The 24,104-nt window shown below is 40.3% G+C and overlaps 8 protein-coding genes across 11 annotated transcripts; 3 read left to right on the top strand and 5 right to left on the bottom strand.

The window, feature by feature from the left end:
- Positions 1-588: 588 nt before the first annotated feature.
- On the top strand, positions 589-2,278 carry LOC132194418 (homeobox protein MSX-2-like). The gene is made up of 4 exons (XM_059615672.1): positions 589-1,083; positions 1,639-1,808; positions 1,903-2,195; positions 2,266-2,278. Exons 1-4 carry the CDS (start codon positions 882-884, stop codon positions 2,276-2,278), a joined length of 678 nt encoding a protein of 225 aa, XP_059471655.1. The 5' UTR covers positions 589-881.
- LOC132194087 (DNA helicase MCM8) lies at positions 2,148-10,049 on the bottom strand. The gene is made up of 14 exons (XM_059615154.1): positions 9,865-10,049; positions 9,199-9,328; positions 8,886-8,996; positions 4,863-5,095; positions 4,394-4,804; positions 4,221-4,325; positions 4,015-4,164; positions 3,735-3,957; positions 3,520-3,680; positions 3,251-3,463; positions 3,070-3,197; positions 2,769-2,991; positions 2,552-2,713; positions 2,148-2,484 (listed from the first exon to the last, which is right to left on the bottom strand). Exons 2-14 carry the CDS (start codon positions 9,323-9,325, stop codon positions 2,281-2,283), a joined length of 2,451 nt encoding a protein of 816 aa, XP_059471137.1. The 5' UTR covers positions 9,326-9,328; positions 9,865-10,049; the 3' UTR covers positions 2,148-2,280.
- LOC132194088 (actin maturation protease) lies at positions 8,222-11,612 on the top strand. Of its 4 annotated transcripts, XM_059615156.1 has the most exons (5): positions 8,222-8,376; positions 8,427-9,011; positions 10,486-10,760; positions 10,815-11,066; positions 11,133-11,612. In XM_059615156.1, the coding sequence occupies exons 3-5, from the start codon at positions 10,495-10,497 to the stop codon at positions 11,512-11,514; spliced, it is 900 nt and encodes a 299-aa protein (XP_059471139.1). In that variant the 5' UTR covers positions 8,222-8,376; positions 8,427-9,011; positions 10,486-10,494; the 3' UTR covers positions 11,515-11,612. The 4 variants fall into 4 exon arrangements, with proteins under 4 accessions (XP_059471139.1, XP_059471142.1, XP_059471140.1 ...); XM_059615159.1 differs by lacking the exons at positions 8,222-8,376; positions 8,427-9,011 and adding an exon at positions 9,078-9,568; XM_059615157.1 differs by lacking the exons at positions 8,222-8,376; positions 8,427-9,011 and adding an exon at positions 9,599-9,728.
- Positions 11,593-13,786, bottom strand: LOC132194089 (uncharacterized). The gene is made up of 5 exons (XM_059615160.1): positions 13,279-13,786; positions 13,076-13,216; positions 12,837-12,924; positions 12,465-12,611; positions 11,593-12,409 (listed from the first exon to the last, which is right to left on the bottom strand). Exons 1-5 carry the CDS (start codon positions 13,644-13,646, stop codon positions 12,374-12,376), a joined length of 780 nt encoding a protein of 259 aa, XP_059471143.1. The 5' UTR covers positions 13,647-13,786; the 3' UTR covers positions 11,593-12,373.
- Positions 13,787-14,040: 254 nt separating this feature from the next.
- LOC132194117 (U1 small nuclear ribonucleoprotein C) lies at positions 14,041-15,020 on the top strand. Its single transcript, XM_059615205.1, has 2 exons — positions 14,041-14,180; positions 14,360-15,020. Exon 2 carries the CDS (start codon positions 14,368-14,370, stop codon positions 14,893-14,895), a length of 528 nt encoding a protein of 175 aa, XP_059471188.1. The 5' UTR covers positions 14,041-14,180; positions 14,360-14,367; the 3' UTR covers positions 14,896-15,020.
- A 204-nt stretch (positions 15,021-15,224) lies between these two features.
- Positions 15,225-15,675, bottom strand: LOC132194417 (pleckstrin homology domain-containing family A member 3-like). Its single transcript, XM_059615671.1, has 3 exons — positions 15,657-15,675; positions 15,474-15,598; positions 15,225-15,404 (listed from the first exon to the last, which is right to left on the bottom strand). Exons 1-3 carry the CDS (start codon positions 15,673-15,675, stop codon positions 15,225-15,227), a joined length of 324 nt encoding a protein of 107 aa, XP_059471654.1.
- Positions 15,609-19,879, bottom strand: LOC132194115 (RNA-binding protein 5-like). The gene is made up of 4 exons (XM_059615203.1): positions 19,636-19,879; positions 19,358-19,477; positions 19,065-19,220; positions 15,609-18,523 (listed from the first exon to the last, which is right to left on the bottom strand). Exons 1-4 carry the CDS (start codon positions 19,673-19,675, stop codon positions 16,107-16,109), a joined length of 2,733 nt encoding a protein of 910 aa, XP_059471186.1. The 5' UTR covers positions 19,676-19,879; the 3' UTR covers positions 15,609-16,106.
- Positions 19,880-20,107: 228 nt separating this feature from the next.
- On the bottom strand, positions 20,108-23,701 carry LOC132194116 (P protein). Its single transcript, XM_059615204.1, has 15 exons — positions 23,558-23,701; positions 23,318-23,494; positions 22,982-23,126; positions 22,858-22,930; positions 22,619-22,794; positions 22,453-22,559; positions 22,245-22,401; positions 22,122-22,193; positions 21,683-22,069; positions 21,489-21,624; positions 21,243-21,436; positions 20,829-21,152; positions 20,596-20,767; positions 20,448-20,541; positions 20,108-20,387 (listed from the first exon to the last, which is right to left on the bottom strand). Exons 2-15 carry the CDS (start codon positions 23,443-23,445, stop codon positions 20,303-20,305), a joined length of 2,250 nt encoding a protein of 749 aa, XP_059471187.1. The 5' UTR covers positions 23,446-23,494; positions 23,558-23,701; the 3' UTR covers positions 20,108-20,302.
- Between the last annotated feature and the right edge of the window lie 403 nt (positions 23,702-24,104).

Genomic DNA, 24,104 nt, shown 5'->3' with positions numbered 1-24,104 from the left:
TTCCTTTTTTTTTTGACGAAACGTTTTTGCTGCAAAACTGCAAGAATTTGGTTTTGAGTCCGTGCTACTTTTCTGGCGCATCTGCCTCAAAAGTGTGCGCCTGCTTGCATTGTCACAAAATCCCTTTATCCAGAACCCTGAAGATAAACATCGCAGCACGGGACAAAGCGATTAAGCTCATTGTCCGCGGCTCGAGTAAAAAGGCTTATTGAGGCTCAAGATGATGCGCCCAAAGCGCGCACCTTACTCGATCCCGCCCTCAGTTCCGACCAATTATCCTGAGCGCAATCTTGGAAATTGCTACAACCAGCACGTGGGACACTTTTGTAGGGGTGAAATAAAACGTGCGGCCGTTGCACCTGGACAAGCTCAAACCCAGCAAACTTTCACTCATGGAAATTATTTTCTTCGCACTAAGATTTTAAAATTTTTGTCTTTCTAAACCACTAATTCACAGCCCAAAATATATTATATTAGTTTAAAAAAAAAATGCAAGCAAAAATTATCGCTTACAAAATTTAAAATCAATTTTTTTTCTCCAGAAACTGTCCCGAACTAATTTATAATTTAAAACTTATGTAATTTGAATTTTTTTCTGTGTAGTTCAGTCAAAAAAATTGAGAGGTAGTTTATATTTTAAACATAATAATATTCAGTGGCTCTTCTTTTTGTGCGATTCAGGGGGATGGACCGTCGCTACATAATATGATAAAGAGAGAGGTGGTGTTGTCAAAACACAGCCTCCCCACCCTGGCCGCGAATAATAACATCTTGGCACGCTTAATTAACCTCAACGAGGATCCGTTTTGCTAGAGATGAGCTGCCGAGGGAAGGGGGTTGCTATTTAAGCGGGCGGGCGGTGGGGCCGCGACTACTCGAAAATGGAGCGCGACACAAGTAGGAAGACCTCCGACTTCAGCATCGCCAGGATACTCGGCAACCTGGACGAGAGCGGCGCCGAGGAGGACGAAATTGTCGTAGACGACATCAACGACGACAGCCCGCCCAACTCGCCGCCTGTAGATTCGCAGCAGAGATTTGAATGGTTGCATTGCACTCGATATAGGCCGCCTAGATTGCCCAGTAAGTGATTCATTTTTATTTCTGTTAACTATTCTCAGAAAATTAAATTTTTGTTTTAAGCTAATTTTCGTTTTGTAATTAGTTTTCATTATAGTTGTTTAAAAGAATTTAGCTGAAATAAATTTTCTATAATGCGCGGTTAAATCTTTAAAGGGTGTAATGAAAAATCTTACTTTTCCTATGATCGCTATGATATCATTGATCAATTCAATTCTTTAACAATCATATATATATATATATATTGTGATGATTAAAGAAAAATTTTATTTAAGCCATATATCCGATCAACTGATTCGTTTTTTAACTTGCAGATGATTAAAAATAATAAATCAATAAAACCTTTAAAAATTTATTTAACAAGTACAATAGATTGGGAAAATCAATCCTGAGCCTTTTCCATACGAATACTGTTCCGCACTACACTAATGTCGAGCCGGTTGCATAAAACTTTCAAAATTGATTTGCTTTTTTCGTAGTCAAGCCAATCCAGCAGTGCTTGGAAATATTTTTGTTAAGAATTTATTCAACTTACAGTTGAATTGTTTTGTTTTTTAGGAACCAAACGTAAAGAGGGCGCTCAGAAGAGAAAACTAGGCCGCAATCCTCGCATTCCCTTTTCCAGCTCACAAGTGTCGGTTCTTGAGCAACGGTTCAAGCAAAGCCAGTACTTGAGCAGCTCAGATGTGGCCGAGCTGGCAAATTACCTCAATCTTTCCGAAACGCGGGTGAGCATCATAAATTTATTCAAATTAAAAAATAATAATGCCATTATAATTATTTATTTTAATAAATTAATTCATTTTTTGTTTTTGTTCACAGGTAAAAATTTGGTTTCAAAACAGAAGAGCAAGAGAACGACGTGACAGAGAGACAAGACAACGCTTGTCGTCCCAAGAGTTTGCGTCTGATGAAGAAGGCATTCCACAAATCAACAGCGTTATATCAAGGACGTCCCTGCACATCATTTCTGGCAACCAGTCTGCTTTTGCGCCCGTCCCTCCACACATGCGACTTCTCTCCCTCTCGCCGAATCATCCCATTAGCTCACACATTCAAGGTAAGAATTTAAACAAAATTAATTGTAATTTTTTTTGTTTCCTTTCCATCCATCTGTATATTTATTTATTAATTTCAAAGTAAAAATAAATGCAATTTTGGCACATTTCTCAAATTAAAATCTAGAAACGGAAAGTAAATTCAATAATCCACAGACTGCAGTTGGTAAATGTTTGCTCCCTTTTTCAGCAGAAAGCCCTGCAAGTTGAGAGTGGCCACAAAGTTGCTGAAGTCTGGAACTACAATTCGCGCCTGGGCAGCAACCTCCTTCATCTCAGACACAGTGAACAAAGACTTTGTCTGCAGCTCTGCCTTACGCTGAAGAATGCCAATGAACTTCTTGGCCTGGGATTGTGTTTATAATTAAATATGTTAATTTATTTGTAATATGGTTGAAATAAACTTAATATACCTGAGATCGACTGCTTGTTCCTGACCCATTTTGAGACCTTTGAAAATCCAAAGATCCCAGCTCGTCACAGAAAGTGTCCAACAAAGAGTGTTTCATTAACTCCACTACGTCTTGAGCATCTTCTTCTGTAGCCTCTTTTCTCAGCTCCAATTTAGCTCGAGCCTTTTGGTTTAATTAATTTTTAAATATATTTTTTAATGTTTTTTTTTTTAATTACTTCAGTGAGGCGAATGAGGGATTCAAGTTGCCTAGTGGTGACTGGAGTGCAGTCCTGGTGACCTCTTTGAGAACGAAGCTTGAGGTAAAATTTCTGAATTACTTCTGCCGCTTCGTTGCTCAATTTTGGGTGCACATTTTTCTTTGCGTAGGCAATGTACTTGCGCAAAAGCTGCGGTGGGATTGGATCAAGCGGCTCATTACGGGGCTGTTTCAGTTTCTCACTAATAGTTTAGATAGAATTGGATATTATAATAATATATTTTAATAATAAATTATTTGAAGAATTTTTTTAGTCTCACCTCAAGGGAACATTTGCTGAAAATGAGCTCAATTGACTGTCCGCCCGAGAGCGATCAAAAGTGCCCATTTTAATTTTCTTTCCCGAATGCAAGGCCATGATGTGCTCAGACAGCAGAGAATCAAGGTGCTAAAATTAAATTATATTATTTTGTTTATGAGGAATTAGATGATGCGCCTTACTTCATTAGGCTGGTCAAGTAGGATGAAGACCAAGTCAAATCGGGACAAAAGCGCAGGGCCCATTTTCAGATTTTCAGCCACTGTTTTGGCCCGGTTGTAATGGCCCCCTATTGGATTGGCAGCAGCCAAGACAGAGGCCCTAGCTGGCAAAGAGCAGACAACTCCTGCTTTAGCCACACTCACACTTTGCTGCTCCATGGTTTCCAAAAGAGCCTTTTTCAAAGATTTTGGTATAATAAATATTTAAGGATGACAATTTTTAAAGAAACCTGGTGTTGATTTGACATTTTGTCAAACTCGTCAATGCAACAGCAACCCTGGTCGGCCAAAACAAGGGCTCCTGCCTCCAGGGCAAAGTCGCCTCCGCTTTCTCTGGTTAGAGTTACAGTGAGGCCAGAAGTGGTACTTGTGTTTCCACAAACATAAACCCCTAAAATCGTTAAGGTTATAAAAAAATGTATATTTTTTTCATTAACGTCTGTACCTCTTGGAGCAATAGAGGTAACTGCATGTAGCATTTGAGACTTTCCAAGGCCAGGATCTCCAACTACCAAAACGTGGACGTCGGATCGACCGGATGAAGGTTCTCTAGGCGTTCCTCCAATCAGTGCCAGGAGCAGCCCAGCTTTGACCATTTCATGTCCGTAAATGGATGGGCACAGTGAGTTCACCATCAGACGGAACAAGTCGGGCTCAGAGTGAATTGCCTGAAATAATTTTATATTTCTAGAATTGCACAAACAAGTGTTTACGAGAAATATAACCTTAATAGCGTCATTATCTCGAGTGTTGAATTTGATGTCACCACTGGAAGTTAGGCCTCCATTGTTTTTGTTGCTGGTGAGAGAAACTGCATCAAGGTACAAGAGGAACATGTTTGGACCTTTCTGTTTAACTTCTTCACTATTTAAAACCTAAATAAATTTGTATCATGTTAAAATCTAATGCTGTAGTAAATAAATTATTATACTTTGACAACGCCAGTGACAGTCACTTCATCACCAGGGACACAAGTTTCAACCAAATCCTCTGTCAGTTCAACCTCCAAAGTTCGTGGGACTCTGCCACCTTCTCTCTTTAAAAAAGAATTTCAGCAATTAATAAATTATTTACTAGAGAAAAAATTAATAATGAAATACAAACCTGGTCATCATCTAGATTTTCCTGCAGCTTCACCGTTTGCCAGTTGGAAGTCTGCGTCAGTTTGTGGGAGTGCAAGGGTGTGAACGTCTTAGACCTGCAGCCCTTCTGGACGCAACTGCTGGGCTGCGTGAAAGCTCCCTCTGGCTGTCGCACAGCCTGGACAAGACCGCACTGGTTGCACGAGTACGCCAACCAGGTGCACTGCAACTTGAGACCTCCCACCCTGATAATGGTACCCCTGATGGTGACCAGTTTGCCAAAATAGTTGGCTTTGAGTTGCTTCAGTTGGATGACAGGCTCGTGGCCGATGATGCGCGCTCGGACAACAGGGAGCTCCACTTTAGGAGGCGTCGAATCATCGTCCTCATCCACATACTTGGATAGTTCAAGTTTCAGCGCCTCGCACACAACCTGAATTAATTTTTATAATCAATGTTAAATTAGTATTTTTAAATTTTAAATGTATTACTTGATGCATTGCAAGACCAAGTATGTTCAAGGTCTTTTCTGGCGAGTCGATTAGTTCATTGGCAAAGTCTGGCCACGAATCCATGAAGACGTCATCACTCATCAGCACCTTCAGGTCCACAGGAAAAGCCCTCCTATCTTTGACCTCTGATGTTTTGACAAGCTCAGGGTGTCTGCTGATGAATCCTTCAACCGCTCTAACCTTGACCACCGTTGGAGAACCTTCCTTGAAGCCTAAAATAGTCCAAATTAATTTATGTCCATTTTAAAATTTCCTATTTGAATTTGGCTTTTAGCTTCTGATTTTGTTTTTCGGTCAAAGAAAGTCTTGGTTTGCTGGTATGTAATTCACTACCTTTATTCAAAATACTGATCTCTACAATACAAAAATACAGGAAAAAATGGTAATCCTACAAACAGTAAGGATAAAAAAGGTCAGCGATTTTGCTCTTGTTAAATCACAAATCAAAGTTGGCAAATAATTCCGATTGAGCAACAAAGCAAATGAGCTTTATTTTTGGAAAATTATAAGAGATTTCACGTACGAACAAGGGAGTAATAAGAAAGTGGTTGAGAACTACCAGGTTTTTACAGCAAATGCTTGAACTTTGTTCCATGTGTCGCGTTACAAAATATTGTATAATGATAAGAAGCGTACAACGAGGTTCATTATTGCTTTCACTTGAGAACAATCTGTAATAAAAATATGTCACATATTATTGTTGTATCTGTGAGTGTGTGGCTATTGACTGTTGTGAGATGGCGATGGGTACCGGTTTCCAATTTAACTTGCTTTCTATTTACATCGGATTTTTATCTGTTTTGATTTGTTAATACTGTGATGGCGAGCGTGGGTGAGGTGATTTGTTTGTATTGGCATGTATATATCAGGATCACTGTTGTTGAATCAAAACCAAAATTTCACCGTTTCTACAATTACATAGGAACAAGGGTCGGGATTCAATCAGTAAAAAAGCACAGCATAAATTAATGATGTTAGTTCACTAACACTCAAACACACAACTTGCTGTTACATTAGTTTTATAATTTACTCCTACGGCTCATGTTATAATATTTTATGGTTGTTTGTTGTCATGTAACACAATTATAAGGCTCTCTATCTTAATTACGAACGGTCAATCAAGTAGATTGATATTCTCTGAGGTATTGGCTTGTAACAGGTTTTTTTACGGAATGCACTGTTATTCTTACAGAGTTAATTGCTATGTTTGTTAACAGCACAGAGTTGTGTAATTACTTTTTAAATAAAATTCTAAACATAGTTAGGCTACAAAATAATAGAGACAATGCTTATGCATTTAACTTTGTCGTATACGATTCGTCCAAAAGACTACAAATAAAAAGTCTACTGCCGAATTTAAATGCTTTAAGTAGGATCAAAATCGAGATCTGCAGTGTGAGGGGAAGCAGGGCTTTCTTTCATTTTGTTCAGTAGCGAAAAAAAAATTACCATCCCATTGGTCTAACTGTTACTCTTTGTTGTCATGCATCTAAGTCTATCACACATCAATAAATTATGTACATAGCGTCAACTAGCTATTCCATTATTACCAATGTGTATATCTTTGCAGTATAAATGTTCATTCTACAATGTATATTGAATATACTATCATTAAGTATGGCAACATTTTATATTGCTAATCGAGTTACTTTCTATGTGCAGTGGTTTTCTGTATTTTCAGATCTTTTCAACCAAATCATTGAAGAGAGAGTTTAAAGCAGATAAAATGGCCTTTGTTTCAGACCAACGAGCGAGTGATAGAGAAGCGTTTTCTATAAATGCAATCACGTTCTCTTTTGAAACAACACAATTTTCATTCACAGGATCATTTTCGACAAGTATCACTCAAAAATAAATACGCTTTGCCTAACGATCAAACAAACTAGCAGCACTTAAGTATAGATATTTCCGAAATCAAAGCTAACGTTCCTGTTCATTACAGAAAAATTCGTCAGCAGCTGTGAAAGCTGCTAGCAAGGCTGAATGGCAGCTCAAAATTACGATGCTCTCTCTCCCTCTCTCTCTGGCGTCACGCATACTTCAATTTTGTTTGAGAGCAAATCAATAACTAGTCTACCGAAAAGTGAATCGAGTCTTCATCCTGTCAATTGGCACATCACTAACATCTTCAGCTGTCGGCAACATCCTCCTCCTCAGCAGCCTCATCAACCTCCAGCTTGCAGCAAACCTCACTTGTATCAGTGCCTTCGAAGGTTTCAGTGCCCTCGGGGCTCTCCTGCTTCTCCAGCAAATTCAAAATGCGTTTCTGCATCTTGATGCTCTGCCGTTGCAGTTTGATCTGCTGCTCTATCATGATCATCAAGGCGCGATTGTGCAGCTCGTTCTCATGTTTGGTCTGTTGGAGAAACTCGAGGACGAAGGCCCACCCGACACTCTCTGGCGTCGGGTTGCTCTCCTCTGAGTGGGTGCTATTGTGGTCGGCCCGAGAAGCGGCTTCCTCTGCCCGCACATGTGCCAGCAGTGCCGAGTCTAGAGAAAACCGAGGCTTCTTCCCGACGGTTTTTCTCGAGGTGGGAGGCGGAGGTGTCCCTTCCTGACTGGGTCGTTTGGTGCCCATGCGGATGAGGGCCGGAACCCGAGAGGATGAGTGGGTGCCGTTGGGCGCTTGCAAAGGCGGCACTGACGTGAGGCTGATAGTAAGAGAGGGAGGGATGTTGGGCAAACCGTTCGTGGGCAGATTCATGGCGGGGGGCAGCGAGGAAGGAGCGGGCGCTGCAATGGCGGGCGCTGGCTGTTTTTCCAATTCTCCTTGGTGGGTCCCTTGCTGGTGATCGTTTTCATTTTCTTCTTCCTCATCACATTCCTGCTGGGCCATCAGCATGCCTGGATCAATGTCACAGCAAAGTGCTTCAGCACCCTCAGTGTCTAGTTCAGAAAGAGAAGAGCAATGTAAAGATTTAGATATAAATTAGTCATGAAAAACTGTAAGAAGTTAAATAATAAATATTAATAAGTATTTAAAATAAATTCTACAGTAAAAATAGGCAAAACTATTTTATAAATTGTTAAATAATTAGTTGCTGGAAAATTTTAAATTACTTCCAATATTTTTTTTTTAAACAAGAGCATTTTAAAGAAATTTTTCATTTGTTCTAAATTATAATTTTTTTCTAAGATTAAGAGTATAAATTAAATTGCTAATGATTTCACTGAAATAAAAGTTGTTAAGTTTATTTACCTGATCCAGAACCACCATGCTGAGCTTGTTGTGCGGCTACTAACTGTGCTTGCTGCTGCAAATGTTGCAGTTGTTGCAACTGCTGCAGATTTTCAGCAAAAATCTGCTGTTGCTGGGCGGCTGCTTGATCTGAGGCTGAGTACATCATCGACTCGTCTGAACCGAGTATGGCGTGAACGGCATCCCACAGCTTAAAGTTGCCCTTTGGAAATCCCAGACTGCGCTTGCGAAGCTCCATTCTAAAAAAAACCAGATGATTATTTTTTAGACAGGAAATTTGCAACAACCTTATCAGTTAATTCTGATTTAAAATTAATTTTTCCTCCTTGCTGAGGATTGAACAGTTGTAGTACCTATATTCCTGGGAGAGATTGGCGATGCGGGTTTTGACTTCGGTGCTCGACCTTGAGTAGCCTCTCTCCTGCAGCAACCTGGCCATCTCGTCAAGCATGAAGCCGTTTCTCTTGGTGGTCTTCATCTCCTGCACCCGCTCGCCCCACAGCTGCAGCAGCGCTAAGGTCTCTGCTTCACCCCAATTCGGGCTGCGTCTTTTCCGCTGCTCCGCTAAGCACATTACACATGCCACCATTTTTCATTGCGTCTCACACATTTGCAGACAAAAAACACCCTCCAACTATAGGAGGTCGCTACAAAATTGACTCAACAAAAAGGAAACCACACACCAGTGACTTAATTGTCACAGGTAGTTTTAAGTAAATAACAACGCCAGAAGAAAAAGCCAAATCAATTTTAAAATAAAAGAAAATAAAATTTTGTTTAAAGATTTAATTTCAGTCGCTTACTCTCTTGTTTGTTGTACAACTTCCATCCACTGTAAGGCCCTTGGTTTGCTTCGAGGAGTTCTGTGATGATTTGCTGCGAACTCTCTCCGAGCTCAGCAACTGCAAGAAGGTCTGATTTACACAAAGGTTATTAATATATGATTTTTCTGATTTATGCTGAATTTAAAAATTAATTTTTTTTAAGCAAACTTAAAATTAAGATGAAAAATGCATCACTTTACAAATAATTAATAAAACACTTCATTTAATCAAGGTCATCGAGATCCGTCAAAATATATGAGAAAAAATCAAAGCAATTTAATTTATGATATACCTGCTGGCAGAATCCTTTGATGGCCGTTTTGTCTGTTCGTCCCGTTTCTGTAATAACCTCTGCCTCTTCCTCGGGGTTGCCACGAGCCCCCGGTGCTGTGTCTGCGAATCGCTTGCGGGTCTGCCATGGCCTGCAAAAAGGTGCAATCTTAATTTCGCGTCCACCTTAAAATCGCCGTGATTCATAACCCCCCGTGCCTCATTTTTGCGGTTCGCTGCAAGTTAACGTCATGATAAAATGTAAACAAACCGAAATAAACGCAAAAAAGCCGCGAGCAGGGCGTCGGAAACGTGATTCACGCCGAAATTAAGTACGCGGGTGCCATTTTAGGGGTGAAAAAATCATTGGATCCATCTTTAAATTATGACAGGTACGTAAACAATAATTCCGTATTGATTGATTGCACTATTTACACAGCAAATCACGTTTTTAATCGCTCACCAATATTAAAACGGCATTAGAACCGAGAGAAGATTGCGCGATGCCGCTTATCCTAGCCGAAAACTGCCCCGCGCTCGCTGCTCAATAGGGTAAATCACATTGATCAATTTCTATAAAATGGACACGATAATTAATCGTTAATTACATGCGGGAATGCGGCGGCCTCTTCAAGGTCCGCGTCTGCCCTTGGGCCCACTTTTCAGCCCTCTTTTCTGCCCCTCTCACCTCGATTTGACGCTCGACCGCACCCTCAGAAAATTGCTCGCATCCCCGACGAGATGCTTTCTGTTATCAAATCTTCAAATACCCATGAATTATCGAGAAATTCAAGTTAATTTGGCGTCCTTTCACTGCAATTAAATGGCAGAATGCGCGCGGAACACGAAGAGCGACTGGCTGATTGGCGAACTACTTTTTTGGGGGCGCCAAATTTAAAGTTTTTAAATGGGATGACACTTCTTATTTCTTTTGTGTCGAAAAATGCGTTGTTTGTGAAAATTTTAGTGTTGAACAATTCTGGCAACAATGATGAGAAAAAACAATTGACATTTTAAAAATTTGGAGGCTTCAAATCCTCATTCAGCAGTTATTATGCGGAGGTTTTCCGAAAATCTTTAAAAAATTGAATAAATTCATCGCATTACATTACACACACCCGACACGTCTCCCACAGCGAACATATTTTTAGTTATATTTATGAGAGGTACAGTGCAGTGTGTATTTCAACAATCAACACCAAATTTCTAAGAAAAATAATATTTAAATTTTTATCTGAAGACCTTTACTTATAACTAAATATATTATAAATAAATATTAAATCTTATTTTTACAATTTATTTTTTTCAGCGGACTTTCATGTCTGAAACTACTTCCGAGACTCACAAAAATAAGTCTGGAGCAACGACAAACGGCTCAGGTGGACCAGTTCCTCCTCCACCACCACCGTCTTTGCCCAATTTTGGAAATGCTGAAGAATCAAAATCTCCAGAAATCGAAATCGAGTCTCATGAGGCTGTTGTGCAAAAACTCGTCAAAAAATTGTGCGATTGGGGCTCATTGGGAGGCTCAGCCGCACTAGTAATTTCAAGACACGTCCAGCATATTCCACAAATAGGACCAAAGTAAATTTGCGTTCTTTTAATTTTAAATTATTTTAAGCATACACTATTTTTTAGATGTGGAATCGTTGCTCTGAATATGGCGCTATCCGTGTTTCTCCAGCAACCTATCACCGTGGACGAAATTCTGAATGTGGCTCGAGAGAGAAAATACACAAACCACGGAGAAATGTTCTGCGCCGAAAATCTGAAGAAACTTGCCACTCATTTTTTACCAAACAACGAAGTTCAATCTCTACACTCAGGACACCTGCGTAACCAAGAATTTATTGCTGAAACATTGGCAGCTGGAGATCTGCTTCTTGTGCCGTATCCTTTTCATAAAAAATAAACTAAAAATTTAAGTAAGTAATTTTCCTTAAATTTAAAATTCAGTTATGACTCGTCTCGAAACTTTTCACCGGAGTGTCTCAAAGGTCATAAAGCGCATTGGGCCATAATCACCGGAATAATAATTCCAATATCTCAACCATCTTCTAACCCACCCTTGCCCGCTTACAAAAATCTACCTCCAGGCCCTGAAGCGCTGCAGGAAGTTAAAAAGTACTTGCCAGTGAGTTGCCTCCATGTACTGGCGTTGCAGGGAAAGAGCAGACACCTCAGCGCGTGGCCTTTGACAGACTTGGTTACAAGCAACGAAAACCTGGTTCAGATTGACCCTGAGAGGGAGGCCAGTGATCTGGAATACATTGTACCTGAGGGAGGACTGAAACAGGGACTTTGCGGAAAAGCTCTTCTCTTGAAACGTCCAAACTAAAATATCTCAAATTCTTCTAATCAATGCGTGATCAAATGGATAAATAATATTGTGTTACTAAGGAATGTTGAATAAAAGTTTTATTTGCTTTTTGTAAACTTCCGCTCTTGTATTTTGTGATATGATTACATTTTGTAGAATATAGTATAAAAGCATAGAAATCAGTCAGCCTTCTCAGAAGTTCACACAGTTAGTTGAGGTTAAGTTTGTTTATCTTGGATTTTAACAAGATGCGAAGCAAACATTATATAGGAATACTTGAAATTAAAATAAATATCAATAAAAGACTTCAATCAATAGACTCACAAAAGAACTTCAAAATTAAATAAGAACTTTAAAATTTGTTTCACTCTTAGCACTCCAAAATTAATTATCACTTCCAGTTGAATGAGCATAGCACAAATCAAATTGAAAGATGCGACAGGAAGACTGGATGATCTGTTTGGTTTAAAAATTTCAGACAGTAGATAAAAAAAAATTGATTAAATTTTAAGTTCAAGTTAAAAAAAATCTATATTTAGTAATGTGTGAATAAAGTATTTTGTTTATAGTTGACTTAAATAATACTGAAATATGGTTCGTTATCAACTTAATCAGAAATTTTGCTTGATTTGGCTAAGTTAAAATTGCTTAACAAAACTATACCAAATTATAAAAAAAAAAATGTGATAGTAACTACAGTAAGCATCATCAAGACAGTCTGTGCATTTGAAGAAAGTTAAAGAAGAATTAAGTACTAGTCGGTAACAAGTGAAGGAACTAAAGATTTTCATATCGAAATGCCAAACGCTAAAATGCAGCTTATTGTGTCATTTACGTATACTGTGGAGACATAAGGGCAGCCTTCTTCAACATTCGATCAGCATTCAATGGTAACAGTTCTTTCTTCTGACGACTAATTTTTTTCAATTAATCCAGTGCAACTGCAGAAATTATTTACAAATTTATACCGTGCTTGGTCCAGACGCAGCTGAAGATTTTGCAGTCAGGTTGCTGCATTTTCTCGGCATCTCTTCAAAATCTGCCAAGCACAAATAGCGAATAAAAAGGAGAACAGCTGCAAGGCCCCAGCCACTGGCACTCATCCAGGCAACAACCTGTAGAAGAGAAAATTAAAACAGCCTCATGAGAAAGATGAAATATAATTTTCAAATACAAACTCAAGCAATCAAATTTTATTTCCTCTTTAAGAAAAAATAAAGAAATTTTACATTATCTACAATGGATAAATACAAAAATTTATATACATCCTTGTGCATAAAAGTATTTGAGGAAAATAATTTTATCTAAAGATAATCAATTTATGTGTAGCAAAAAAGTACCTTTAGCACCTCCAAGCTAGACGTCTCTGGAATTTTGACACCTGGGTTAACTTTCCCAGTACAAACGTCCCTTGCCAGTTGCAGTTGGCTGCGTCATTGGATATATTTATTTACAATCAAGCAAAAATATTTATGCAAATTGTATTTTATATTATATACAGTGCTGATAGAAATTTAAACTCCCATTAACCCAAAAACATTATACAAAAACATAATTAATATATAAAATTCAAACTTACCCCATTTCCTCGAGGGTGCCCGACAATGATTCACAACTTTCCGACAACCCTGATGTAGTCAAGGCTGCTGCAGCGATTGCAATTGGCATGAATATTAGACTGAAGGCAAGGGCGGCAAACACCAACTTCCAAGGCTCAACACTGGAATTTTTCAATTTTTTTGTTAAAAACTTTCTCAGAAAACCATGAGTGAAAATAAATACCCATCGGGTGACTTCCCTCCTCGACCACAACAAGCAAAAGATCCTCCCCAAATAAAGGCATAAACGGCAGTCAGAAGAGGGACAAACTGGCAGAAGGAACAGAGAGCATCCTTGCCCCACTTGCTTGCCGTAAAATCAATTTCAAGGGTTGACGAGGTGCTGGTGTTGTCAAACTTCAGGAATTTGATATCAGCAAAAAGTGGACAATGGCTCTCTAGGCCCTGTAACCAGTAGCCAAAAATTATGGCACAGGCGTAGCCACAGACAGCCGTCGCAGCAAAGATCATTGTCTGAAGGACTTTCCATTGCAGACGGACTGTGCTGCTCAGTTTTGGCTTAATTTCGTTGTACTCGGAGCTCGAAGGCATTTTGGTAAGTCACTCAACAAGGGCAAGGTAGTCAATCACATCTTTTAGATTTCAGTTTTCGTTATTTTCAAAAATACATTTATCCTGCAATAATAAAAGGGAGTTGTTTGGTTTTCCCTGATTCGACTGCTGCTTTTGCTTTGTTTTTGCGAAATAGAGGCGTGGTCACCGTGTCCTTTGCATTTGACGTCAGTTTTACCAACGCTAAAATATTTTAAAAATAATTAAATTCTTTAAAAAAAGTGCTATTTAGTCCGACAAATATAAGTAATTACAATGATTTCAAAGAATTTTATATAAAATACGGAACAAAAAAATGCACTTTTGAATTCTAATTTGTTTAAAAATTGAAATTTAAAAAATCATGAAGCCCCTACTGTTTCGCCAAGGTCGACCGCCATGTTTAATTCTCAACTTTGTGTTTGTTGATGTGCAAGAGAGCTCACGCTACGTAAACTTTTACAGAAACGTTTTGCAAATTATCCCAATTAACATTGAATTCATACAATTTTTCATTTTCTTTTTACACAAACGGTAAGCCAAAATTAATTTTTGAGTGATATGTATAAATTTCAAAAATACATACACACAAGAAACGTTGTTTAAATGAAAATCATAATTTTAAATTCATTTATATTATTTTATCATACATACAAAAATATTTATTATGTATAGTCACCAGTTTTGGTTTGTTTAAACATATTTTTTTTCAGAACTGAATATGCCTAAGTACTACTGCGACTACTGTGATACATACTTAACGCACGATTCACCGTCAGTTCGGAAGACACATTGTCAAGGACGCAAGCACAAGGAGAACGTCAAATTTTATTACCAAAAATGGATGGAAGAACAAGCACAACACCTCATCGATGCCACGACAGCCGCGTTCAGGGCAGGGAAGATTCCGTCCAACCCGTTTGCAGCTGGTAAAGGTGCTGCTATTCCGCCTCCAAACACACAGATTCCTCCTCCGATGGGACAGCGCCCGCCAATGCCGCCTCCAGGCATGATGCCCCCTGGTGCCCAAAGACCACCGATGGCACCCGGCCCCATGGGCCCAGGAATGCCACCTGGAATGGTGATGGCGCCAGGCATGCCTCCTATGATGCCAGGAATGAGACCACCGATGGGCCCTATGGGTCCCATGATGCACATGCCTCCTATGGCAGCCATGGGACAAATGGGAGCTGTTCGGCCGCCTCCGCTAATGGGCAGTGCTCTCCCTCAGCCCATGAAGAAACCATAATTTTTTAATTAAGACAGTGAACGTGCAAATTGTGAGTTGCGAATGAATTTTTCAGTGGATGTTTGTGTATATTAAATACTTTTAGATCATATGTAATACAAATTTTTGTGTTTTTTTTTCTCAATTAAAACCACATAATAGTTAATTATATAAATAGGGCACCGTCTTTATTAGTGTTTGTGTAAATAGCGAGAAAAATCAAAATTCTCAGCAATATAAAATTTAAATCAAAACAAAAGGTGTAAAGCATTAAGTGAAACATTTTCTATATCTTCACTATATCACAAGTAGTATTAAACAAAAATTTTCACAACTGACAACAAAATGTTTTAAGTGGAGTTTGAGGGCTGCAGTTTGTGGTTTTTTGTAGGTCGTATCACAGCATCACTAGTATGGGTGGAGGGCATGTCCACCTGGAATTGTTCATGGGCCAGTTTCGAACAGGCTTCAAGAGTTTCAATAAAGGAATCGCAAGTTGCACTTAACAAAGTTGTGGCTTCTTCTAATTTCTGAAGCAAATTTAATAATAAATAAATCAAAATTTATTTCCTCTAATTAATTATTTAGCTGTTAGCTACCTCAACGTCTGGAGGTTTTTGTTTGCAAGCTGCCTCTTTAACCATGTGCGCCTGTTGCATCAGGAGGTCGCAGTAAAGCCGAAGTTCCGACTTTTTATGTTTCATCGAGTCTGGGCTTGACGACTCTGTTGAGAGAAATGTCAATAAAACAATATTTAAACAGGTCACAGTGTTGAAACTTACCATTTTCATTGCATATCATTAAATTTGTCTAATAATAGTATGACTGACTAATTGTAAGGTTTATTTCAGTGATTGCAATGAAGACGTGGGAGGAACTAAAATTTATTTCAAAGTGTAGGATACAAGCCAGCAGCACCGATTCCCAACTTGCACACTAACGCAAAGCGTTTTTACATTTCTAGCTCTATCGGAAAAGTGACAGACAAATGCAAAGTTTCATCACATATTTTATGAAATTTACAAGTTCAAAATTGGTTTCTATTAATTTGCCGAGTGGATTGCTGATAGACAGGCATAAATGTTTACAGCAAAAATTTGGGGGCAATACACAATACAACCTGTGGCTCACATTCTGTTCATTTAAGTAAACAACTCTATCAAGAGCTTATAAGGAAATGCACACTTTTAACAGATAATTGCTTGTATTCCTAACCCTTTCCCCGCAACAGTTCAATGCTTTTCCTGCTCTGCTAACTCCTGATACCGCATATAGGCCATTTTCTTTACACTCTCTTTATAAGAACTCTCCCCAGGGACAATCCCGTACGATTTGGCACCCAAACCCACAGAAGGTGTTCTCATTTTGGCCTCAATTATGTCGGTCCTGCCCTGATTGGTTTTTCCCAAGCCCATACCCTCACTCCAACCCATTTTCTGCAATAGTTTGCTGCCGATGTTGTCATTCCCAATGGCCTTCACTGGTTCCTCGTACGCACCCCTTTGATTGCTTGTTGTTGCTTCTTTCACCTCCAAGTATCGTTCTTTTAACTTGTTTGGCACTTCAGGTTGGCCAAACTTTTTCCTTCTCTCCTTTGCTCGATCTCTGTACTCGACGTTTTGCGCCAAGTCGGAGAGGCCCAGTTTGGCAAGGTTTTCTTTATGAAGAGAAGAGAGCTGCTGGTGTTTAACAAGTGTATCCTTATTTGGAAACTGCCTTTTGCAAAGCAGACAGGCCATTTTGCTCCAATCAGTAAAACTGGCAGACTCATCTTCCGAGTCACTGTCATTCCCATAAGCAGCCACCAGTCCAGATTTAGAGCCAGTTGGAGAATCCTCCCTATTGTGGAACGGACTGGCTCCGCTCTCAGGGTTCATCTCCCGTCTCTCAAGGACCGCAAACCCTATGTCCGCAACGGCCGCCTTTTGCATGGAGGCCAAGTCTGGCATTTGCTGCTGCATCTGCTGCGCCTCTTTTTTCCGGTTTTGCGACTTGGCCCACCGCTCCATGTCCTTGGCGATTTTCTTGGCCACCTTTACTTTGTCTTTCTTTTTCTTGTTGTCTTCCTTCTCTTCAGTGCCCGGGACAGGAACATAAGCGTTCTGCGCGAGATCCCAAAAAACGTACTGCTGCGTCTGCGAGTTGTAAAAGTACTGTGTGTTTGGATCATAGTACAGTCCCGTCTGCGAGTCGTAGTAGAAACCAGAGGTTTCATCATACTGGTACCGACTACTGCTCAGCTCCTGCTGGCTCATAATTTGCTGCATTTGCATTGGCTGGACCTGCACCTGTGGTTGCGGCTGAGGCTGTTGATGTTGCACGGGTTTTTTACCTTCCTTGGCGTGCAGTTGGGCCAGCGCGTTTTGTGCCACAGCAGCAGCCGCATTTGCCGAAGCGTCCTGCCTCACGGGGGTGCGCCCTTCTTTCAATTCATTTTCGTAGTACTTCAAGTAGTACTCCTTGTAAGACTTAAACTCCTCTTCGTTAGTCGCATACATCTGGGCAGAGTATTCAGCCATTTGGTTTATTTCGTCCGAGGTGTACTTCATGGGTTTCTGGCTGACAGACGAGGGAGTTGCTCGTTGCTGCAGTTTGCAGTACGAGACGGTGACAGTCTTCTCGTCAATGATCAGGGGCACGGCGGCCATCAAGTTCGAGTGAAGGGCCATGGCGTCCTGCACGCAGTTGAGCTCAACATAACACACCCCTCTGGAGGTGTTGGTCAACGTGTCCCGATCAATTCTGATGCTGCGGATCGGAATGGCGGCAGAAAGGCCCTGGATTGACTGCAGTACAGTCTCTTCAGTGGTCAGGACGTCGAGGCCCCGCAGCAGCAAGGTGTAGGTTGGATGAGGGCTGACCTCGTCAAATCCTTCCCCACCTATGTCTTGTTCGGCCTTGGGTGCGTTGCATTTAAAACAGAAGTCACGTCGTTTAAAATTGTGCGCTGTGCACTTGAGGCAGAACCAGTCCTGGGCGTTTTGTTTGGGCGCCTGTGAACTTTTCGGGAAGCTGTACTGCATAAAGGCAACCGAGGGCTCACCTGCAATGGTCAGGGTGCCTCCTTTGAGTTCCATCCACTGCTTGGCCTCCATCACCGAGGCAAATTCCAGGAAGGCGAATCCTCGGGACTCTCCAGTCTCCCTCTTCCTTATGAGTCGAATGTCTTTTGGCATCAGCCCCGTTGACATAATTTCCCTCCTCAAATCATTTTCTGAGCAAGATGTAGCTAACCCTCTAATTAGGATGGTGTTATTGGGGGCCTGAGTCTTGTAAAATTCAGTCGAGTGACCCTCTCCAAAAGCCGCAGACATGGAAGGGGGTGTGGGTGACCGTCCATTCTTTTCCGATTTTTCCCTTCGCCGTTCCCGGTCCCTCCCTCTGTGCCTATCCCTGCTTCTAGACCTGTCCCTTGATCTATGTCTGTCACGAGACCTGTCCCTTGACCTTTCCCTAGAATGTGAACGCGACCTGCCCCGCGATCGGTCTCTACGTTTTTCCCTAGAGGAAGAGCGACGACGGCCTCTTCGATCCGGCGAGCGTTCCCTCGACCTCCCTCTTCGGCTGTTGGTTGGCGACGATGGCGAGGTATTTCGTTTTTCATGCCTGCGCTCCCAGTCCTTCTCCAGTTGCTTCTCAATGTCTGAGCCTAAGGGAATCAATTTGACCAAATACGAGTTCATTAGTTGGATTATCAAATAGTCTTTTTAAAGCTCATCAACCCTCTCTCTATTGTGGTCTTGGCAGATGAAATTTATGGTTCAATGATGTGCATGCAACCTAATTTCATGCGGTGATTTCTTTTTTGAGGATATGAATATTACAGGACCAGGTTTGAGAAACCATTCACTTTCTCCCTTTTACCAAATTTTGAACAAAAGTATAACATTCTGATTTTGATATACTTTTGCCACAAAAGCAATTTTTCTACAATTTGATAGTAACTATAGTGAGTGGCTGCCAGTTTTAATTATAATTATTTTGACCATAGTTTATAGAATAAATTATTTTAAAAGGAAAGACTTTCAATTTCCCCTATTTGGCAAAGTAATGTAGAAGTTAAAAAGACCAATATTTTTTTTCTTTGACCTGTCTGTCACTAGTGCAAAAATTTGGCATAAACAAAATACAAGAAGGTAAAGTAGCTGCTGGCTTGTATGGCACCAGAGGAGCCAAATTCTCAACCGTACCTGAATTTCTGCGGGGTCCCGCAGTGTTTAAGCAAGCTTTGCAGCTGCCAAGAGCCACAAGCCATCGCTGTCGATCTGAAGGGCTGGGCGCCTTGAGGTACATGTGTTGCTCGCCAGGAATTACTATGTCCATACGAGAACAGTCGACAGGGTGCACTAATGGAAAGAGAGCCAACAATCTTTGAGCTAGGGTGCAACTTTGCTTGTTTTTTATCGGGTCGGAACTCGTCCATTTTTTCCCTCCTCTGTTATAATTGTATGACAGCAAGGACAGCCCTCGTGTGATCTCTTACCGATGATTTCACAGGCGGACACTTTCATGGAACCCTTGCAGCCCTGCCCCATTTCCTCCTTTGTGTTGTAGTACGAGAGTGTCCCATCGTCGGCGAGCACAAACCAACGAGTCTGCCAGCCTGTAAGTCAGCTAAGATTAGCAAACACAAAATGCACGGTTGCGCCGATCGGTCTCGACAGTCTTTCTGCAAAGATCTCATTCTTTCGACGGGGTCGCGGTTTATTTTTGTTCGATTGTGGTGGTGAGTGTCTGTGTGGCGATGCGTAATTTTTATACCATTCCAGTAGTTTGTCCATTTCCACAGGAGGCCTTCCATTTTCGCTGCGGACGCTACCAGTGCACCATTCTCCTGCGAAGCGACTACGATGTGAGTTGAGTTGGCCAAGTAATCACTGTTATCAAAAGCAATGGTGCTGGCAAAAGTACAATTTCCTCAAATTTAGCGTCGGCCATGAAAAAAATAACAGCGAGGCAGGCAAGAGCAAACCCGAAGCCGTCGATCGATGACAGCGCCACCAGCAGAAATTTCGCGATGCTCTGCGCATGACGTCAACTCTCCGCAGGAGTTAGGCAACCTGCACGACATGACTGTACGCCGGGGTTGCAAATTAAAAAGCTTTCAGGCGCACACCACGAAAAGAAATCTAAGATTTAAGATATTTAAAAATTGTATTGGAAGTTAAGAAGTAATGACATAATCATTGAAAGTGGCGGAAAGTGAGGAAATATTATCATATAATCAAATTATATGTAATGCTAATATTTTCAAGGAACAAATGCAATTTTTATTAACTTAATGTTTTGTGAAAACAATATCACTGTTTTAAGTAAGCCAACCATGCGTGAGGATTAAAATTCAAATTAAAAAGATATTTTCCATTCACATGCAAAGCTCAGAAAAATTAAGAGTGATACTAAAAGGCTTTAAAAATACCTTATAAATTTAGTGCCACTGAATTGCAATATGTGATATTAGAAGATAAGCACTAGCAGTGACAACACTCACAAGCATCACAGGAAAGCCAACTCTGGAAAAGATTTGTTTTAAAATTCTGTAATAGTGCACGCATAAAAAATTGCAAACTAACCTGAAAAATTGCAAAAAGGTGAATCTGTATCCATGCTGCTCTGCAACACCAGCACATACAACATTAGCCGAGGCGCCAATTAAAGTTCCATTTCCTAAAATTTAGTTTTTTTCAGTGATCAACTTTTAAATGTTTTGAAAAATTTTACCTCCTAAACAAGCTCCAAAGGCCAGTGCCCAAACCAAAGGTGGAAGGGGTAAATTTAAAACTCTATTAGAGCAGAGAGAAGTAACAATTTTTATCATCATGGTGGTCAATGGAATGTTGTCGACAAAGGCAGATGCAATGGCAGACACCCACAGAACCAAAAGAATGGCCACCTGAAAATTTGAATCAGTTTAACAAGTTTAATAATTCCTAATCAATAAATTTTTGACTCACCGCCAGACGAACATTTTCATTTGGTACAGAGAGAATTATGGCCTCGGTTTGTCTTCCTATCCAGGCAATCAAACCCAGCTTTGAAAGTGCTTCCATCAAGACAAATAGGGCAGCAAAGAACAGCAACGTTGACCATTCTACTCTGGCAAGCACACCCTCCATGTTTTCGTTGTCAGCCAGAACAAGAAGCAAAGTTGCACCTAGAAGGGCTGTCCAGCCCAGTGAGAGGGAGAGCTGAGGGATGGAGTGCAAGAAAAAGACAACAATGACGAAAACAAGGGTGAATCCAGATTTAATCAGGAGCATGCCATCTCTGATGGGGTACTGAAAAGTTAAAAAGTGGATACAATTAAAACGTATTGTTAAAACCGAACTTTTAAGATAAATTGATAATAAGTCGATTAAAATTAATACTTTTCTCTGTAATTCCTCAAGAGTCTTTTTGTAGTTTTCTTCTACGTTGTTAGCACCCTTCATTCTGACCTTCAGTTCACTTGCCAATCTTCTCACTTTTTTCAGCAGCGTTTCTCTTACAGCATCCTCATCCTTAGAATATGACGAAACGGACGCTGCCGCTCTTTCCCAAACAGCAATTTCATGTTTCAATTCTGTAGATTCAGTGAAAAAAATATAACAATTTCAATGAAAAATTTTACACACCCGTCAAATCATGTGGCTCTTGAATTCTGAGATCATTGATATCCCTGTAGATGAATCTCAGTTGTAAATAGGTGGTGATCATAATCAGAATCACTCCAAGGGACATGTGCATCATGTAGGATGTAAAGTCAATTCCCTTATTTAAAGGCTTGAAATTAGTCCATAAATATCTTTCACCACAACTTTTTACTTACCGAGTCTTTTACATGCTGATTGGAGGCAATGATGACATTGGGAGGGTCACCGACAGCGGTCGCTGTGCCGCCAATATTTGAGTAAATGACCATGGCCATCAGCACAGGTACAGCGTTTAACTCCATGACCTCACACAACCTTATGCTGACAGGGGTCATCAGGAGGGATACAGTGACATTGTCCAGGAATGCAGAAAGCAATGCAGTGAACAAGCACAAGGTGTTGATCAAAGGCCACACTTGCCCACCAGTTATCTTAAAGGCGAGGACTGCTAGGTAGTCGAAGACCCCCGTTTCCGTTAGAATGGCCACAATGACCATCATAGAGAATAAGAGGAGAAGAGTTTCGACGTCAATCCACGAAACCAGCTCAGTCATCGAGGGTCGCTGGAAGTTTTTATTTAAAAGTTGCATAGGTCACAGAATTAAAATATTAGACCTCATTAAAGGCAGCTAAAATTGCGACGGACATTGTAGAAGCCAGCATGGCAGCCAAAGTTCGGTGCACAATCTAAAACCAATCTTTAGAGATCAAAATAAAATTGAGCAATTCTTGCAATACTTCAAATATGATGAGCACATAGAGACCGACGAGAACAAGAACAGCATAGATTGTGCCATCACTCTCATCAATGGGTGAAACGTCGTAGCCGATTGACACTGGCAAACTCGTGTTCACATTTGTTTCCATGCGAATAAAGAGGTGGGCAGCGATGTTTCTAAATTTTTATTTTGCAGAATTAGTTTAAAGACAGTATAAATATATATACCCGCGTTGAAAATTTTCTAGTTTAAAAACAGTGGACAACACCAACTCGGGCACAACTCCAATCAGACTGTCCGTAACAAGGGGTACCGTCCAGTTTGTACTAACCCTCTAAAAATTCCACAGATTAAATGAATCCCGTGTAGAATATTAATAATTTTGGTTTCCACCTTTTGAAAATCAGAAAAATTCCTGTCGCTGAGGAGACTCTCAGGCATTTCAAAGTGCTGTTCGATCCAAAGTGTCATTTTCCGGTCACTCATGTTGGCATAATATTGAGGCATGATTGACCCTTCCAGAGTTACCTCAACAACGTCTCTGCTTGGCATGTTATGAATCTCAAAAACTGTTTAAAATAGGTGAAATAACAAATAACTGAGAAATTAGTAGTTAAATAAAATTATCATACTTGTCGAAGATTCTCCCGACACAGATACTTGATGCATTTTGTTCACCTTTTCACTCTTCGTCATTAATATTGCCTGGCAAGAAGTTCATTGCAATGCATTAGTAAAATTTAAATTTATTTTTACCGTAAATAACAGCCAAACTGATCCAATGCACACAAATTTAAGATATCGTCCGAATTTGCTGCAAGGCTCCGCAACATTAGATTCGTCCGTTTCCAAAGCCGGTCCCTCAAAAACAGAGCTTTGACCCAAAGAGTGAATGATATCACTGAAAAATTAATATGTGTGAAATTAAAAAAAAAAAATTGTAAAAAATCCTCAGTGCCCCTGGGATGTATTGCATTGCTTTCAAAATAGATAGACTTATACATATAATCCCACATTATAAATAATATTTATATTATAAAATAAATTTTTTTATAGATCATATATCATTCCAAACTATAAGAATTACTGTACCTTGCTTCTAAATGAAGCCTACTTGCTGGAAAGGAGGGTGTTTGCGGCTTGAAAGAGCAGTTTGAGGCCGTAGATGGTGATGCGGGGGTGACATAAACACGAAAATCACTTGGGTTGTTTTCTGCCATCTGTAAATTTCGTTAGTTGTTCTCCTCACTCGCCAGCGTCAATTTTTCTCTGCAATGCGGTTTAATTAGGAAAATTATGAAATGCACAGAGATTAATAACGCATATATGTACATAAAAAATTCCGAAACACACAAATAGCACAATCAGAAATTTTTCCTCAAAAAATCTGCAGCAACTGACGCAAATGACTGCACTCCTGTGACTAGTGGTCATAGTGGTGTGACTGCAACTGCAGGGGTGAACGGTCAAGAGCAGCTGAAAACAATCGGAGTAGAAAGAAAGAGGAATGCCAAAGATTAGATACACTCGTCGCTGCAAAAATCTTCAAGGCAGTGACAAAGAAATGCTGCATTCTTTCCCTTTCGCTGCGCTGTGTTTTCGTCTCCAACCAATGAAAATGGGGCAACCTTGAAAATGTCAAAATATTTTTGCATTCTTGCTGGCTCACTCCATCTCCCCTCCTCCTCACGTGACTTTGATGGGGGTGGTTGATACTTGTCTTATCTTGATGGGCGCTGAGCACACCATGCAGTTGAAGTTGGCTGGTGGACGTTGGAATGCAGTAGTAGCTTCTCTAGGATGCGATGTTGCCCTTTCTGTTCAGTGTTGTAACGTTGTGACAGTTGAGACTTTTGAGACTGACTGCGACCGCTATTGA

This window comes from Neocloeon triangulifer, unplaced genomic scaffold, assembly GCF_031216515.1.
Source record: "Neocloeon triangulifer isolate White Clay Creek 2 clone unplaced genomic scaffold, ASM3121651v1 ptg000006l, whole genome shotgun sequence".
Classification (NCBI taxonomy): Eukaryota; Metazoa; Arthropoda; class Insecta; order Ephemeroptera; family Baetidae; genus Neocloeon; species Neocloeon triangulifer.
This window is presented reverse-complemented; position numbering and strand designations above follow the sequence as displayed.